Source organism: Numida meleagris, chromosome 4 (assembly GCF_002078875.1).
Source record: "Numida meleagris isolate 19003 breed g44 Domestic line chromosome 4, NumMel1.0, whole genome shotgun sequence".
NCBI lineage: Eukaryota > Metazoa > Chordata > Aves > Galliformes > Numididae > Numida > Numida meleagris.
In genome coordinates, this window is record NC_034412.1 from 8655119 (window position 1) to 8672274 (window position 17156).

Sequence of the window (17156 nt, forward strand, 5' to 3'; positions counted from 1 at the left end):
TGGCGTTTCACAGATAGCGTGGCATCCTGCGGGGCAATAGGCGCAAAGGCCGTGGGGCTGGGCTGCTGGCAGCTCATCGCCACACGAGCTTATTGCTGTCTGCTGCACGGGGGGGGGACACGGGGTGTGGAAGGAGGGACTTGGGGTGCTCCTGGTGGCCCTGCCCATAACTTCCTGGAGCGATAAAGGCTCTGATGGTGACTGTATGTCAGGACCAGCCCTTGTGCCAGGCTGTGCCCAGCACCTCAAAACTGTGCAAAATCCACTATACTGTGGGCTCCCAGTACCACAAAGATGGAGCTGTGCGGACATGGTCACCTCTCACCCTTGATTCTTCTCCTGCTTCACCCCAGTGCAGGCCCCAGTTAGGAGCCACAACCTGGGGAAACCGAGGCACAATCGCAGCTACAAACCCTCCCACGGCACACGAAGCCAAACATCCCGTGTTTTATTGCATCCTGTGATCTTGCCCACAACAGGGGCCTGAAGCAGGGCTCGGTGGGGTCTCTCAGCCCACCACCACGAAGGCAGCCATGCAGAGGGCCAAGAGGGTGAGTGGGGGCCGTGGGGAGTGCTGGGTGCCGCTGGAGGCCCTGCGGGCTGCCCCACAGCGAGGCCTGGCATCATAGGGCTTGAGGCATGCGGCGTAAGCAATGGCATGGGCAACGTAGTGCTGCTCCTGCACCCCGTAGAAGAGGTGGGCCATGGGGCCCTGGGCCAGCACCACCACATCCTCCCCGCTGTGGGTCTCCAAGTCGAGGGGGACGGCCGCCTGCTGCCTGTAGTCCTTGTCCTCTGCGGAGGGAGCAGGAGAAATGGCGCTGGAGGCAGTTCCTCCGCCCTTTCCATGAAGCAGCTCCCACCACCCTGGTGTTGGGGCAGTTCCTGCCCAAGTGAACCCCAGAATAGCACCAGGCCCCCACCCCATCCCTTCTCTTCCAGTAGAATCCTACCCACAGTAGGGAGGCTGGCGGCCGGGCGGCCCCCATCACGGATGCTGTATCCTGGCCCATTGCCATAGAGGATGCTGGTGTAGGCTCGCTTGTCCTTGGCTTTCTTAGGGGCCAGCCCTTGAACAAGGAAGGGCACCGTCACCCCCTGCGCCAGCCAGCAGCCTCCCCCGAGCTCCCATGGCCTCCCATGGTGGCACAGCACAGGGTGGGAGCAGGGATGCTCATCCCTCCCTGTGTCCCACCGAAGATGGAGGCTCCACGCAACGTGTTGCCCCCGAAGGTGAAGACGTGCGAGTGGTCGGCCGTCACCACAGTCAGTGTGTCGGAGGGCTCCGTCAGCTCGCCTGCCCGTGCCACCGCCTGGTCCAGCATGACAGTCTCCATCAGTGCCTGCTTGGCCCGGCCGCTGTGGTGCCCATGGTCGATCCTGCCACCTGCACAGGGAACGGGGCCATCGCTGCCTAGTTCCCACCTGGCTGCCAGCACCCATGTCCCAGCCTGGGGCCCCGCACTCACCTTCCACAAAGAGGAAGAAGCCGTTGGGGTTCCTGCGCAGGATGCGGATGGCTTTCTCCGTCATTTCCACGATGGAGGGGTCCGTGGTGGCATTGCGGTTCAGCTCATACCTCATGTCCTTGGGCTCGAAGAGGCCTGGCGAAGCAGGGTTGGGGCTGCTTCATGCCACCCAGAGCGGGGTGGCATCGCTGACATAAGAGCCAGTGACGTTCTTACCCATGAGGTGGCTCACAGAGCTGTCATCAACCGCATCCAGGCCCTTCTTGTCCCAGACGTAGCGTGCTCCCTGACAGTGAGGACACAGCAGTGGCAGTGGCACACACCCCATGCCCAGCGCCTCGTCCCCTCTGCGGTACCTCCCTGGTGCTCAGCCACTCAGCCACCAGATCCCGCCCGTCCCTCCTGGTGCCGTTCTGCGCGGGGTCCTCTGGGTACTCAGGGTCCCGTGTCCACCTGGGGGTCATGTAGGCCCTCCCACCGCCCAGGATCACCTGCAGGGAGCAGGGGGAGGGCTGCCACCGGCTCAGGCATGCAGCACACAAGGACGCAGCCACCCCAAAGTCCGCAGCTTACATTGATGTCAGTGTTGTACACCAGCTGGTGGGCGATGTCCTTGCAGCCATCCCTCAGGGTCTCCCGGGGCATGTTGGCATCAGTGTACCAGCTGCGGCTGGCCGAGTGTGCGTAGGCGGCAGCAGGGGACGCGTGTTGCACCCGCGTGGTGGTCACGATGCCCACCGACTTACCTGCAGCACGGCTCAGGGTCTGTGCACAGCCCACCTGTGCCGTGCTGGGCTCTCCGATGGGCGTACCTGCCCCATACCTGCCAGCCTGGCCCGGTGCAGGATGGAGTCCACCTCGTTGCCCAAGGCTGTGCGGCATTTGCCATAGACGGCCGCCCCGCTCAGCCCCACTGTCTTGGCGTTGGCTTTCACCCCGCACAGGTAAGCCGTGCCCGTGCCGGCACTGTCGGGCACCTGTCGGTCGATGGTGTAGGTCTGTGGGTGAGCAGGGGTCAGTAGGGCTGGGGGCAGCACGGTGCCCCCCTGGAGCTGCCCTGCTCACCTTGGCCAGGGCCACGTGGGGAAACGTCTCCATGGCCAAGACGCTCTCCTCACCCGAGCCGCCGGCCAGCTGCCCCTTGTAGATCCGGGCTGCTGACATCGTGGCCACCCCCATGCCTGTGGTGAGGGGTGACAAAGGGCTGCGACTGGGAACGGTCCTGCCCTCCCTCTCCAGGGCCATGCTACCAGGGGAGGAGGGACCCACCAGCCCCCTCCTCTTGCCAGCAGCTGAAGGACAGCTTTGTCCCCAGGGTGCTGAAGGAAGTGACACGGGAAATGGCAGCACCTGTGGGGCACTCACCATCACCCACAAACAGGATGATGTTTTTGGCTCGCTGTGCTGCCGGCTGCAAGGCCAGGGCTGCCTCCAGCCTCCTCTTGGCCCCTTCATTCCAGTAGTGCGGGGTCTTCTCAGCATCTGGAGGTGAGAGCAGAGCTGGGGGTGTGCAGGGCCCCCAAGCAGCTTCAGTGCTCCCACCCCACCATGTCCCCCATTGAGCTCTCACCTGATGTCGCAGTGGCAGTGAGTGGGGTGAGGAAAAGAAGGAGGAAGCAGATCCTGGGAGAGAGCAGCCATCCCATGCTGCCCAGCCCACGTTCCTCCCTGATGGCCGCCTGTGTGCAGGGATGGGGGGGGGCACACAGCCCTTTATGCCCTGCCCTGTCCCGCCGGAGGGCTGAGCCCCTGCTGTGGGGTGAGACGATGGGCTGATAACATTCAGGGACATCTCTTGTGGCCCTGCCCTCCCAGTGTCCCCAGCCCTCCCCGGGGGCCATCCCTTCCCCCCAAGGTGAGGGAGGACCTCCAGCCCATCCCTGGGGAGTGAGGTGGCCCTGGGGCACTCGGTGTCCCCAGGGCTGTACGAGTACCTGGGGGTCCCTAGCTCCACACCTGCAGGGACCCCAGGGACAGGTGGGGAGTGCTCAGGGCAAAGGGCTGTTTTCGCAGACGTGCTGGGCTGGGCTGGATTGAGCTTGTTTTCCCAGGGAGACAACACGGGAAGAGGATGCCAGAAAGAGGGGTAGGGGAGGACACCTCGCTGTTGTGTCAGTGTCCTGAGATCCCCTCTCCCAAGGGACAGGGTTGACACAGCACCTTCTGTGTCCATGAGGCACATGGAAACCCACACAGGAACAGGCTGCTGCTGCGTTCCCCTCCGGTGTCTGCAGTCAGGGAGAGGTGACATCTCACATGAGCGCAGGGCAGGGCTATGGCCCATGGATGCAACTGGAAGGATGCCACCAGCCCATCTCCTGGGGACTGCAAGGGATCATGACATCTCCCAGCTCTTGAGGTGCACACAGTACCCAGCTCTGACCCATGCTAAGGCCCAGGCCCTGGGGTTGAGCCAGGCAGCCCAGGCTCAGCCAGGTCCCTGCTGCTGTGCATGGCAGTTGTGTCCATGCCAGGGCCACAGCTGTCACCACCACCAATGCAGAGCAAAGCACAGTGCTCACTCTCCCCTCATGCTGGCACAGTGGAGCCATTCCCTCTCACCAAAAGCTGATCCCAGCCCCATAGAGGTGATGACACAGATGCTGCCAGAGCACAGCAGGGACAGTGGAGCAGACAGATGAAACACCCTGCTAAGGACTGAGGCTGGGCACTTCCCTCCCCGTAGAAGGAAGAAGTGAGGATACCACCCATGCTCTTCAGTGTTGGGTGGGTGCAGAGCCGGGACAGTCCTGTCTCTGGCTAAAGGGTCCTGGTGTGGGGTTAGGCTGGAAGCCAGGCTGCGAGAGGCTGAGGCAGACACCCGGTGCTGGTCGGTGGTGGCTCAGACTGGGGGATTAGAGGAAGCAGCGCGGGTCAGGAGCACGTGCACCTCCCTGACCCCCACCTTCCACTGAGCAAACAGCGAGGCTGGGATTGCACAAGGCCCTGGGAGGCACAGGGCAGCCTGGGAAATGAGTTATGGCCAGATTCCTGGCCGGGTAACAAGGCAAAATGAAACATGCACACAGTCTCCACCGTGGCTGCTGACCCGGCTTTATTTCATGACACGTGGCCCAGCCGGGAGCCCTCCTTTGTGGCCCAGTCAGCCCACCCAGCCTAAAGCAGCCCCTCCGCTCTCAGGGACATCGGTCCCCACGTGGCCCTCACCACAGGCACCCCCAGTGGCAAGGGACGGGCACCCACTGCCTCGTGAAGGCAAAAAACCAAAACCATAAAGCTAAAAATATCTGCCAGTAGAAACGCTCCAGCTGGGGTAACCCTGATCCCTGGGTTAAAATCCAAACCAGAAATAAAATGGTGTCAGTTTTAAAATTCAAATCCCCAAACTCCTCGCGGGTCCCCTCCGTCCCCGTGGGTGCCGGTGCGGCGCTGGTGACGAAGTGTCGGAGCGCTGCGGCCGGGCGTGCTCACTTCTCGGCGCTGGGTCTCTTGAGCAGAGCGCTGTATTTCAGGGGAGCGCCGTCCGACTTCAGCACCACCTCCACCAGCGTGAAAATGGTGATCTCCTGCAGCAAGGACACAGAGCGGAGAGGGGTTTTCAGGGGGCTGCCACCAGAGCAGGGTTTGGGTTGAGTGGCGTTTTCTCAGCATCCCGTAATGAGGGAATGACCGCTGGGGCCCGCACAGCGAAAGGAGAGCTGGGAAGGGATTGGATAAGGGAGACGCAAGGGAATAAAGATTGCAGAAAATCAATGCCTGCTGCTCAGGAATGCACGCTGCCTGCCGGCCCCCAGATCAATCACTTTGTGCAATGGTGCAGTTTAAGGACGTAAATCATCCATCAGCTCTGCTCCCAGCGCAGGACAACAGGATGGGACACGTGTGGTGCTGGGGGGTCATGCCCTGGCGTGTTCCCTCAGCCCCTTCTCGCCGTCTCCAAGCTCTGGCAGGACCATCCTTCCTGGCTCTTAGGGAGCAGGAGCGGGCAGCGAGCCACCCAGGATAACCCAGTCCAACCCGCCCTGCTCCTCCCACACCTGCTGCTCCAGATTCATCACTTTGAGCAGGAAAATCTCATTGAGATTTAAATGCATCAAGGCACCCAGTGAGGAGCAAAGCACAGGGAAGCCGTTCTGCAGCCATCCTGCGCTCAGGTCTACGCTCCAGGCTTGAGGATGTGCTCGAGGAGAGCTCAAAGCTGCTCCCAGGGGGAGAGCTCTGGTGTTTTCTTAGGAGGTGTGGAGGAGTTTCCTCCATTGCTGAGTGTTTGCTTAACCAAAACGGGCTCTGCTCACGCTGGGGGCTTCATTTTTCAACGCAGGTCCCTGCTAGGGTGTAAGCGATACCCAATCCTGTAGGGAAGGAGGAACCGAGGCCACTTCAGGACGCACGCAGGGGCTTCTGTGAGCCAAACACAGCTCAAGAGGAGAAAGCCTGCAGCAGCCCCAGGCAGCTCTGCTCTGACCCTCCTGAGCTGAGCAACATCTCCCCTGGGCAGGAAGGGATCTTCCAGGTCAGCTCTATCAGGAGTCCTGTTCACCCAGAACAGAGCTCTCAGTGCGGGGGCAGGGTTGGATTGAGCCCTCCCATCCCCGCCCAGGCACCAGGCAGGGATCACAGCAATCAACACAGCTGTGATTTTACAGCCACGCCAGATAAACGCTGGCAGAGAGGCACCACTTAATCAAGCCAGACAAATGCAATTGCTCCCTCTGATTGAGTTACCAAGTTAATAGATGACAGGGACACAAGAGAGAGATTTCTAGATGCTGTTAAACCATTTGACACTGCATCTCAGGAAGTCTGATTTAAAAAAAAAAAATCCTTCTAATTGGGTCTCAGCCCTGCCACATGGGTGGAAACCCAATGGCAGGGCCGTGTCAGCAAGGGGGGCAAGAAATACCAGAATGGGGGGAAGGGGCTAGGCAGGAGCTGCCTTAGGCCTGATCTTACTTAATATCTTAATTGATGATCTGGAAGAAGGAAGCAAACAGCAAGTTAATTAAATTCAGGAGGAAACTGGATTGGGAGGCAGTGCACACAGCGGGCAGGGCAGTCTGAAGGCGGTAGTGGGGTCAGCTGCGGGGGCAGCGATGGGATGGAGGAGGGCTGGGTGCTGGGAGGGGAAGTGGAAGCTGGGGTCGGGCTCCCTGGGGATGAGACAGAGAAGGACAGCAGGATCTGACCGCCAGCAAGGCATCGTGCCTCCCAGATCCATCCTTGTGTAGATCATGGGATGGATCCATGAGGTTACGAGTCCGTCCTGTGCTGCGGGGTCTTACCTGGGACACAGATTCCTGCTCCGGTCTCTCCGGCTCCCACATGAGCGTCAGCTCTGGCTTCCTCCCCACCTTCTGGAAGTGGAAGCCCAGCAAGGGCAGTGCCTGCAGGCAGGGAGATGTTGGGAGCAGCCTGTGGCCCCTGGCACCACCAGCCCCGCTCCCCACTTTGACTGAGGATGGCGATGACGCTGCTTTTGCATAGAGCCCTCTGCAGCTCTGTAGCAACCAGGATGCAGCAGCCCATGTGTCTGAGCCGAGCAAGTAAATCAGGGGCTGCTGCTATACACAAACAGCCCATAGATCATGCTATATGTCCTGCTTAAAGATGTCACTGCCAGCCATATAACCAGGTTATTACGAGAAGCTGCTGTCACTAACTGCAGGTGCTGGCCTACGGCAGTGCCGTCACAGCCCCAGATATACCATGGGATTAAATGAAATGGAAGCCAGCCTCTTTCCCTTTCCTTGCTTCAGCCCCATGTTGATCTCTGTCCCCACAGATCTGCCCTCATTCCCTTTTAAGGAGACAAATTACCCACAGCATGTGGTGGGGAGAGTAGGTCCTCAGGGACCGGGCTGCTCCGGGCTCCCAAACCCCTCCATTGTGCTGAGGGATGGAGGAGACACCCAGGCTGTGTTCAGTCTGGTGAGGCAGTGAGTGCACTGGCAGTGCTGGGGCCACTTACGTTGCAGTAGATTCGCTTCTGGACTCCAAACTTCAGCACCAGGACATCAAAGGCCTCGTTCAGGACACCCATCACCATGGCCTCAGACTCCAGAGGACCACACTCCTGTTAGGAGGACAATGCTCTCAGACATACGGGCTGATTTTTGAGTCATCCTGTGCAGAGCCAGGAGTTGGACTCTATGATCCTTATGGGGTGACTTCCAACTTGGGATATTCTATCACTATTCTACACCAGCATGCTCAAGGGGAGCCCTGTCTCACTGTGCTAGTGGCTACAGGTCCTGAAGCTCAGGGATAGTCCCTGCGTGTCCCCTCTCTGCCCTAGACTGAGCACTCATGGGGAAACCTGAGAGCCTCCTCAGGAGAAGACACGACCACTCCTACCCTGACGAAGATGGCAAAGAAGAGGTCGGTGCTGAGCTCCTGCACTCTCTTGGAAGCCATCTTCCTGTCATTGCAATGCTCTGCTTGTCGCTGGATGGCCTCCTTCTCCATCTTGATGGGAGAGCTGATACCTAGGAAGGAGATGAATGACAATGACAGTCCACACTCTCTCTTGCTCCAGAGATAACCCACAGCAGCCCGACGCCCAGCTCTCCCCATGTGCATTGAGGACACCCGCATGCCAAGAGCTGCCTGGTGGGATGCAGACCCCAAGCACCCTGCACTCAAGGCAGGAACCCGGGAGCCCCACCTGCACGGGACTCAGGGCACCCACCGAGCGATGCGGAGAGCAGCCGGTGCACAACGACATCTGCGTAGCGGCGGATGGGCGAAGTGAAGTGCGTGTAGAAGGGCACGTTGAGGGCGTAGTGGCGGAAGAGGGTCTCGTCCTTCAGGATGCCGGTGCAGAAGTACAGAGCCATCTGAAAAGCGGTGAGAAGCAAAAGAGGGGGGGGATGAGAAAGGAGGACAGTGCGGGACCATGAGGCTGGAGAGATCTCAGCCTGCAAGACAGAGCCTGAACCCTCCAGGTTCTGGATCTGGCCGCAGGCTCTGCCGCCCCTGTTCTCATCACACATGTTACAGCTTTTATTTTTACATCTGTGAAACAGCAGCCCTCGGGGCTGGGAAAACAACACAGCCTGAGCCCAGGCGGGGAGGGGAGGCTGCGGGGTCAGGGGGTGGCAGCAGGGTCACGGCACAGTGGCGATTGAATGAACCCGTTTAAAAATAAGAGCAAGTGATTTAAAACAAACAGGAGTAGGCAGCTCTGATTACAGAGCTGTCGTGGGAGCCATGGTTTGGGCAGCTGCATCCTCCACTCTCCAGCACGGCGGCGCAGCCAGCTCCCGCTGAGCAGCAACGCACTGATCCGGGCAAGTAAATAGTGCAGGTTAAAAAAAGCAGCGTCGGTCCCGGCCTTATTATGAGACCCAAGAGCTGGGCTAGGAGCTGCCAATTTCCACAACCCAGAACTAAATTGTTTCTGATGGACTCCACGAAGTATGGTCTCCACTCAATTAGTTCAGCTCCCACTGAACGCGGCTCTGCGCTGTCGGGCAGAGAGACACGCTCAGAGAAGTCGGAGAGATGCTGCCTGCTGTTACCCAGGGCATTTCCTGATGGATGTGCCAAACCCAGCTGCTGCTGGTCCAGTTTTCAACACCCTGATAGCAACCGATGCCCCTCGCTGAGGCTGGGAACAGCTTGGTGTCACAGCAAAATCATAAAATCATAAAATGGTACGGGCTGGGGGGGACCTTAAAGCCCACCCAGCCCCAACCCTCCGGCGTGGCTGCCCCCACCAGATCAGGCTGCCCAGGGCCCCATGCAACCTGGCCTCGGTGCCTCCAGGGATGGGAGATAGCATGGGATGTTCCTTTGGGCCGTGGCAGGGTTACACGCTGGCATTTGTCTAATACCTGTCCTCACTACCACGACAGCACTCCACAGTAATAGCAGCCTGACGTAGAGCAGATGTTTTCTCATTAGCAGATTTGACTAGCAAGTGGTCGCAAAGCCCCAGGGCCTGACTGCCACAATCCCAGGAGAACAATGAGGAGCCTGGAAATAAATCAGCCCCAGCGAACCCAGGCTGGCTCTGCTCTTGAGGACAGATTGAATCCCCGAGTGACTGAGCCCCTGAAAAATGATATGTCACTGCTCTTTCATCTGTTACGAGCTCCTGGCGTGGCAATCCAGGCAGGCACACGCGTTACCCATTGCTTGCCTCCTCCATGAGGCTGATGGCCACCAGCACGCAGCCAAGACGGACGACGCAGTGTGGCATGAGCATGGGATCAACCTGCTTTTGTTACAGCTGACTTGACGCAGCCTTGTCCCCGAGACACCCGCTCCATCACCTGGAGCTGCGTGCTGGGACATGGGGCCTCTCCGCACCATCTGTCAGAGCCACGGCCCAGCCCCTGTGTCATCCCGCTCTGCAGCTGCCAGCTCAGAGCTGTGCTCTCCTCCATTACAGGCTGCAGGGATGGGTGGATGCGGCTCATTTTCCCATCTGGTCCAGTAGCAGGGCTAGGTAGCGATAAGTCCTCTTCCCACTTGGAAGCTCTGCCCATTCTGAGGGGCACTAACATGGCCTGGCACTGCCAATCCTCTGCTTCCAGCAGTAGGAACACAACAGTGGGAATCTCAATTACTCAGGGTTTGGGGGAGCTGGTCCAGCCAACAGCATGTGTGGGGAGGGAACAGACACTGCAGAGGGCAACACTGCTGTCTGTCACCCCAGCAGCTCCGCAGACCTTCCTTATGGACCAGAGATCATACGGTTACACCGTAGTGTATCCAACTGCACAAGCTCACCCCAGACCAAGAGGGATTTCCACAGCTTCTGGCTCCTACCAAGCTAATGGGCTCAGCTGTAAGCTGGGTTTTGTTCACTATGTGAGACGCCAGGCAGCGGGTCTGCCAGGAGAGAGTGGGCTGCACTGCACACCTGAGCACAAGGGCACCTTCACCTTCTGAGGATGGTGCGAGTCAAGTTCCTGCCAAAATCCTGTATCTCATGGAATATCTCCTCTGAAAACTCCTTTTCTTCCCCAAACTGCCTGCTATTTGCTCCCCAGAAGACTTTGTCCTCCAGCGAAGCCTGGGCTTGCACCAAAGAAGGACCAGAGAGGGACCCCAGGGAATGCACACCACCTGTTGGCACCTTCCACCAGAAAATGAAGACATGACAGGAAGGACCAGGACAAACCAGAGCAGGACATGGGATCCAGGAGAACACAGCCAGCTCCAGAGGCACTCCCTGCACTTTAGAAAGCAGCACTCCTGAGCTGAGCACATATGCAAGCAGGTGATTTACTAAACGGTTTTGGTCCCCAATTCTGCTTGCAAGCATTAAGTGACTGAAGTACAGCAGGACTCCAGGCAACTGCTAACGAGTAAATGGAGCAAATGAGCTAATTAGAAGAGTGACAGTCAAATGAGTGATGTAGGAAAGATGATTCATTCCTGCAGCAATTGGCAGACCACAGCAGAGAGACCATTCCAACAACGTGCTCCTTTCCCTGTGGGGTAGGACTTCCCCCAGAAGAGGCTGTACGATGCCCAGCAGCAAATGTAGGAAGACAGATGCCTCATAAAAAGGTTTCTGATGGTGATAAGCACCCAAGTAATGTCCTGAGCTGCAGATGCGTCAAACATGACAATCAGGGGGAGGAGCACAACCAGCCTCCAATGCACAGGCACTGACAGGAGGTCTCTTAGTCTGGAGGGTGACCAACCGGTTTCCAGAGCTTCCCTGCTTCTAAGGGGATGTGCCTGGATACCAGACTGATCTGTGGCCAGATACGTGGTTCAGTGGGTGTGGGTGATGGGTTGATGGTTGGGCTAGATGATCTTAGTGGTCTTTTCCATCCTTAATGATTCTGATTCCCACAACCCTGCATTGTCCTGACGCCTGATTTCTTCTTGGACAAGAAACCAGTTTAGATACCATGACATGAGGTGGCATGAACATGAGCCATGGAGCTTATCACCAGCTCTTCATGGAGCAGGCTGGGTTCTTGTAAGTCTGCAGGCATCCTGCACATCACCTCCATTGTGATACACCCCAACCCCATAGGGGCACTGCAGAGTGCGAGGAAAGGCTCAGCCTGACCCTGCTGATCCTACAGCATCACGACCTGTGTCCATTCACTCTTCCCCTATGTAATGACCAGCTATGGTGATGCAGAAGGGGTCAGGGATGGAAATGGGGCCTCGGAAAAGAGCTACAGATGTGCGGGTCTTACCTGCATGGGCCTGGAGAACATGTTGGTCAGCACTTCCTTCCTGGCTTCGGAGTATTTGTCGGCCCCAAATGTTTCATTTAAGCTTTTCTGAAGGAGAAGAGAGAAAGTTTTCAGGCTGACAAGCAGCATGCGACAGTGCTCAGAAACACTCTCCTGACCTGTGCCTGGGCCCCATCCACACACTGAGAGCTTCAGCATGCGCACTAATGGGACTCGGGAGACAAGTGGGGATGGGAGGTCACTGCCTGGGGCTGGTGGTAAGGAAGGGCTGGGAGCCTTCAAAGCATGGTGGAGGAGCTGAGTGTGCAGCCCTGCAATGCTGACATAGCCCCGGTGCGGCCAGCGAGCAGGGAGAGCGGCGTGCGGGAGGCCAGCGGGGATGGGATTAACAGGGGATTATCCACAGCCCGGCTGCAGTGAGGAAAGAAAATCCTGGAAGCTGCACTGTGCTGTTCAGCTGGGGTTCAGCCTCGGGACACACTCAGCAGAGTATCGCTCCATACCTCCTGTGCTGCCTGCAGCTGACCTTTCCCAGCACTGCTCTCTGGTCCTTGCCGGTCCCCAGTCCCCACCCTTCCCTCCTTGACTCGCCCAGGATCTCCCAAGAAGGCAAAGAAAGGAAATCTGGGTGTCCTCACTCCCTGGTGCACTCACATGCAGGCTGCCTGCGCTGCTGAAGTCGATCTCGAGGCCAACTTGGTGGCAGAACTCCATCAGGTCGTTCAGCAGCTTGCTCTGGGGTGGCGGATGGCGGCGAAGCAGCGCCTGCTCGGGGAAGGAGCGGTAGATCTGATGGGCCACGGCCATGTTCGCCAGCAGCATGAACTCCTCCACCAGCCTGTAGGGCAAGAAACACAACCCCAGGTTGAGAAGGGACTCCCCTGGGTTCAGAACAATGGGAGCTAACAGGACTTGGGGGAACGGGGAAGTTATAAATGAAGACTGGATGTGGATTGCAGGGTGCCGTGCTGGGGTGAGCACCCTTGGGCTCAATGAATGGGGATCTCCAGGGCTGCAATCCCAGCATCACCGATTGTGGTTTGCTCCCATCCAAAGGGTTGTGCCACTGGAGACTTGTTTATCCGGGCTCAGATAAGACACGAGAAGTACTTAATTGGGCTTCCAGCTATTCGCTGCTTGAATTCCCCAGGCTCCTAAATGATCTTAATTGCCACAAAAGATAATAGATTTACAGGAGTCACGTCACACTCCACGCAATGCCCCAGAGAGCTGTTACTGATCAGGGTAGCTCAGCCCTCCTGCACGCAGGGCAGCACTTCTGCAGGGCTGGCTGCAAGACCTGGGTCAGCGTCCCACATCCTGCTGCTCCTCCTGCTCCAGGAGCATGGGTGCAACGTGCAGGGTGCGCGTGCTCCAGCTGCAATGTGCTCCCAGCCAGGGAGGATTTGACAAGGACTTGGAAGAGAAAAGAAATAATTAAAGTTGAGCCCAGAGGAGGAATTAGCACATGCTGCTTGTAATAAGCAGTGGAAATGTTCATCTTTAATGGGAAGGAGATCCCTTAACAAGAGCTTTTTGGGTTCTCCAGGGTTGGGGAACTTACTGCTGCAGAGAAGTCAACAGGAGGGCAGGAGGGACACCCTACGGCACAGCAGCACAGCCCAAGCGGGAAGAGGCCACCAGCCCTGTCCCCTAACACTGAATGGCAACACTACCAGCAGGCCAAGGGATGGGGCAGTGGGTTGGACAATGCGCCCACAGCCTGGTGCAAGAGAGCTAGGTGCTGCGGACACGGTGGTGGCATCCATGTCCACTTGTTTGGGGCAGCTTCCAAGAAGGCCAAGCAAAGCCTTGCTGCTCCTGTACAGCTAAGCCAGCAGATGGCAACATCGGTCCCTCTATGGTCACCAGTGCCTGGGGGCTGTGGGATGGCATGGCCCCAGGGCCATGGCCCCTGGGCACCTAACCCAGGGCTGGCCAGGCTGCAGCAAACACAACTTCCAGCTGCACTTCAGCCACCTTGCAGACGGCATGTAGGGACAAGGAGACCTACAGGGCCATACCAGAGGCAGAAGGCAGCACCTTTTACACCTGAAGGAGAACAAGCAGCACGCTTTGCTCCATCAAATCCCTTCCTCTCTCTGTTCCACACCTTCACACCTGGAGCACGAGCTCTCAGACAGCATCAAAGACATTCACTGAAGGCTGCTGCTGGCACTGGGGACAGGGCCAGCGCTGCCACCCAACAGCCCGCCAGGAGGTCAATGACAAGAAGGAGGTCAATGGCAAGAGGGTGTTCTTCCTTTCTTTCTGTCTTATTTTTTTTTCCTTCTTTTTTCTTAAAACAGCCGAGCTCGGAGCTTGGCTCGGTGCAGCTGGCAGACAGGAGCGCAAAGAAAAATATTTCATGGCTAAAAAAAATGGAGACAGAAAGACTGGTCTGTCCGAACGCGCGCTGAATGCATCCCATGTGAAATGCAGCCTAACGCCATCGCTACAGTTTCCTCTGGATTAGCTGAGCTATCCTTGGCTCCTGCTTCCATAAAAATCCCATAAACAATCTGATCTGAACTTTTGCCCTTTCTGGGCTCATGCGAGGTTTCCTCTGCTGTCCCCATGTGGGTGCCTGCAGGTACCAGCTGCCCCACATGCCTGCACTGCAGTGGGGATTGCTTCCAAACCTGTTCAACGCATCATTTAGTATGGGCACATGTGAGAGGGAGGAGAGCTTGGTAAAGTACGTAAGCATCTTCTGCCGGCTCTTTCAATACCCAGATTTTGCTTATGAGTTATGGGCTCGGAGCAGGAGTTAGTGGGTGAAACTCTATACCTTGACTTATGTAAGAGGTCAGATGGAGTGTAGAGTTTTCAAAAGAATTCGCCTTTGGGTTTCAAACGTGAGTGAGGCACGCCGGCTCCTACAGCCCACTGAGATTCCAGGCTTCTGAGATGCTCTCAAACACAGAACATCATGCTTTTCCGCTGGGATATTAGGAAAAAATTACTCCCAGAAAGAGTGGTGAGGCACTGGCACAGGCTGTCCAGGGAGGTGCTGGGGTAACCATCCCTGGAGGTGTTCAAGAACCATGGAGATGTGGCACTAAGGGACATGGTCAGTGGCCATGGTGGGGATGGGGTGGACTTGGTGATTTTGGAGGTCTTTTCCAACCTTAATGATTCTGTGAACCTCTGAGACCATCCAGCTGGGCAGGACTATGTCACTGGCTGGCAGCCCCAAAGCCAAGCTGCTGGGCTGGAACTCTTCTTGCACAGCCTCTGCCAGCACCGAAAATCCATGGGGCATGGGAAGAGGAGCTGCACACCGACTCCCTGGAATTGTGGTAGCAGCAAGGCTATTATTTGCTCTGATCCTTTCCAATCTCTTGACATCAACCTTGAAAAACTACTCGCATCCTCAGTGAGCTGTTTTGATGACGGCAAATAAAATATTGGTTTCTCGTGCCGAATCTCCACGGAGCGAAGCAGGGCAAGCAAAATGCCTGTTTGGCTGCTTGTTTCCATAGCAATGTGGCCAGGCTATACAGCAGCCATCGAAGTGCCCACTCTCCCTGATTAACTTGACAAATGACATTAGCAAAGCAAGGCTTGCTGCAAAGGAGAGAGACAAGGACTTTGTTTGCAATCCACTAAGTGCACGAACAAGGCAGGGAACTAAACAGTGCCATGGGAAGCTAGTGCACAAAAAAGAAAGCCTCAGCTTGTCTGTGTGTACCTGAGAGGGCTCCAGAGACACAGACAGATATACTTGCTGAGGGCAGCGCATCACTGAGAGCCCGCGCTCTCCGCTGGCTGGAAGGGGATTATCGCCGCAGCGCAATCTCATAACAAACAGATCTACAGCCACCTCCTGGGAACGGGACTCTAAATCCTGCTGTGCTCACCAGGAGAAAGTCACCTTCCACGAAAGGCTGCAAACAGAGCGGTGCACATCCAACAGCAGCAGCAGTTGTTGAAGGAAAACGGCAAAGAAACGGCAAAGTTCAGCCAGCACACCCTCTCCAAAGCGCCACATCCAAAGACGCTGGACATGTGATGACTTTTTCTTCTTTTCTTTAAATCATGTACGTTTATTTTTGATTACAGCTCTTCCATGAAGAAAAGGAAATTGAAAGGTTTCTATAAAAGCTATTCTAAAAGCAACATTAGCTAAGCCCGCATCTCCTGAGAGTGCAGCCAACGACAGAATCGTGCTCTGTATCCAGTGGCCAGAGTGGAGCTTGCAATGGCCCTTTACTATGCAAAATCCTACAAGAAATGCCTACCATCCTCCTGTGACACTGCCCAACCTACAGGAGCATCTTCAGCCATGCATTGCTGCTTGACGAGTTATGAAAATTACATCTCCTGTTGCCCAAAAGTTGGATTACTGCATTATATACGAGGCTTGCAATGTTGGTGTGGAGCTCCCTTTGCCAATGACAATTGCCAAAAGACCATAAGCCCTACATTTTTTGAAAGAAAAAGCAGCAACAGGCAAGAACGCTGGTGGTTCCTGGCCTGATGAAAGTCATTCGTGCTCCTTTCACAGCTAGCGGTAGCTTTGAACAAAGCCAAGCTGAATAATGGAATTACTCCACTTTCTGAGATTGCTCAATTAGCTCTTGGTTAAAACTGTTAATACTGAGACTTGATGAGAACAGCAGCTCTGAGGCAGTTTCACATTCATTTCTTACGAAGCTAGAATGGCTTTTCCCTCTAATGAACTCTCTTTCCGGGGTATAATGAATGTCCTTTTTATTAGCTATGGTGCCTTTTTGGTAATAGATGCTGAGAACACAAATGCATGGGAGGGTTTTCTGAATACAAATGTCCCTTACTGGCCACTCTCGCACCTTCAGGCTGGGAATGCCACGACACCACTCCCCTCGCTTTATCCAAATTAAGTGCGGTACAGTGGAAAACCGCTTAAGCTCCCAATCCTAAAGCTGAGCTACTACGGGAGGCATTCGGCATGATTAGGAATTAATTGCTTAAAGCCTGATGCACTGGGTTTGCACGCAGGGATTTAGACCGCTAGAAAGACCTCACCCATTTGCCTAAGTTCCCTTGAAATTACTGATATTTGCAGTGTTACATAAAGAGCTGACTTCATCCAGCAGCACTGTGTCGGGATGGATGTCCAAGTGCTGCAGACAGCACCAGTGGCCATGGGATGTCCAGCATCCACTGATGCTCAGCTGAGAAGAAAGGAAATGCCCTGGCCTGGAGCTCATCAGCCTCATCTGTGGGTTTGGTGATGGGGAGGCGTGCCCGTGCCACTGCCCCACATCCCACCTTGGGCTGAGCATGGAAGGAAACAGTGCTGAAGTGAAGAGAGACTTGCAGAGGACAAAGCCTCTGCGGGCTGCGCCTCTTCATTAAACGTTAATATGACTGCAGTCTGCTCCTTCTCATGCAAATTGGTGGCAACCTTCAGGCTCCTTGCACGGAGCTGATGTGTCCCTCTGTGCAAAACTGCACCTTGAGCTGCCAGGGCTCCTGTACCAGATGCAGAGAGCCGCTGGTTCGTGAAGATCTCTCCAAGGAGCTGCAAAGGGATGATCAGGGCCCTGAAGAGCTGCAGGGACAGATAACC

General features: G+C 56.4%; 2 protein-coding genes across 5 annotated transcripts in view; both read right to left on the reverse strand.

The window, feature by feature from the left end:
• Nucleotides 477-4389, reverse strand: LOC110397378 (alkaline phosphatase, placental-like). 2 transcript variants are annotated; one of them, XM_021393588.1, is made up of 11 exons: nucleotides 3040-4389; nucleotides 2835-2951; nucleotides 2535-2650; nucleotides 2293-2467; nucleotides 2043-2215; nucleotides 1826-1960; nucleotides 1686-1755; nucleotides 1470-1604; nucleotides 1196-1387; nucleotides 954-1070; nucleotides 477-795 (listed from the first exon to the last, which is right to left on the reverse strand). In XM_021393588.1, the coding sequence occupies exons 1-11, from the start codon at nucleotides 3308-3310 to the stop codon at nucleotides 509-511; spliced, it is 1788 nt and encodes a 595-aa protein (XP_021249263.1). In that variant the 5' UTR covers nucleotides 3311-4389; the 3' UTR covers nucleotides 477-508. The 2 variants fall into 2 exon arrangements, with proteins under 2 accessions (XP_021249263.1, XP_021249262.1); XM_021393587.1 differs by having other exon boundaries at nucleotides 2835-4389.
• The window catches only part of DIS3L2 (DIS3 like 3'-5' exoribonuclease 2), a 166938-nt gene continuing 154289 nt past the window's right edge, over nucleotides 4508-17156 (reverse strand). For all 3 annotated transcript variants that reach the window (XM_021393584.1, XM_021393586.1, XM_021393585.1), the window contains 7 exons: nucleotides 12254-12437; nucleotides 11600-11686; nucleotides 8119-8266; nucleotides 7785-7915; nucleotides 7399-7503; nucleotides 6713-6814; nucleotides 4508-4996 (listed from right to left, as the gene is read on the reverse strand). In XM_021393584.1, coding sequence (XP_021249259.1) covers nucleotides 4898-4996; nucleotides 6713-6814; nucleotides 7399-7503; nucleotides 7785-7915; nucleotides 8119-8266; nucleotides 11600-11686; nucleotides 12254-12437 — 856 coding nt within the window. In that variant the 3' untranslated portion in view covers nucleotides 4508-4897. The remainder of the gene's footprint in view (nucleotides 4997-6712; nucleotides 6815-7398; nucleotides 7504-7784; nucleotides 7916-8118; nucleotides 8267-11599; nucleotides 11687-12253; nucleotides 12438-17156) is intronic.

Coding starts and splice junctions, on each gene's coding strand:
- LOC110397378 (XM_021393587.1), bottom strand. CDS start 3,753: ATGGGCCATAGCCCTGCCCTGCGCTCATGTGAGATGTCACCTCTCCCT. Junction 2,468..2,534: donor CCCACGTGGCCCTGGCCAAG/GTGAGCAGGGCA, acceptor GCTCACCCACAG/ACCTACACCATCGACCGACA. Junction 1,605..1,685: donor CTCTGTGAGCCACCTCATGG/GTAAGAACGTCA, acceptor CTGCTTCGCCAG/GCCTCTTCGAGCCCAAGGAC.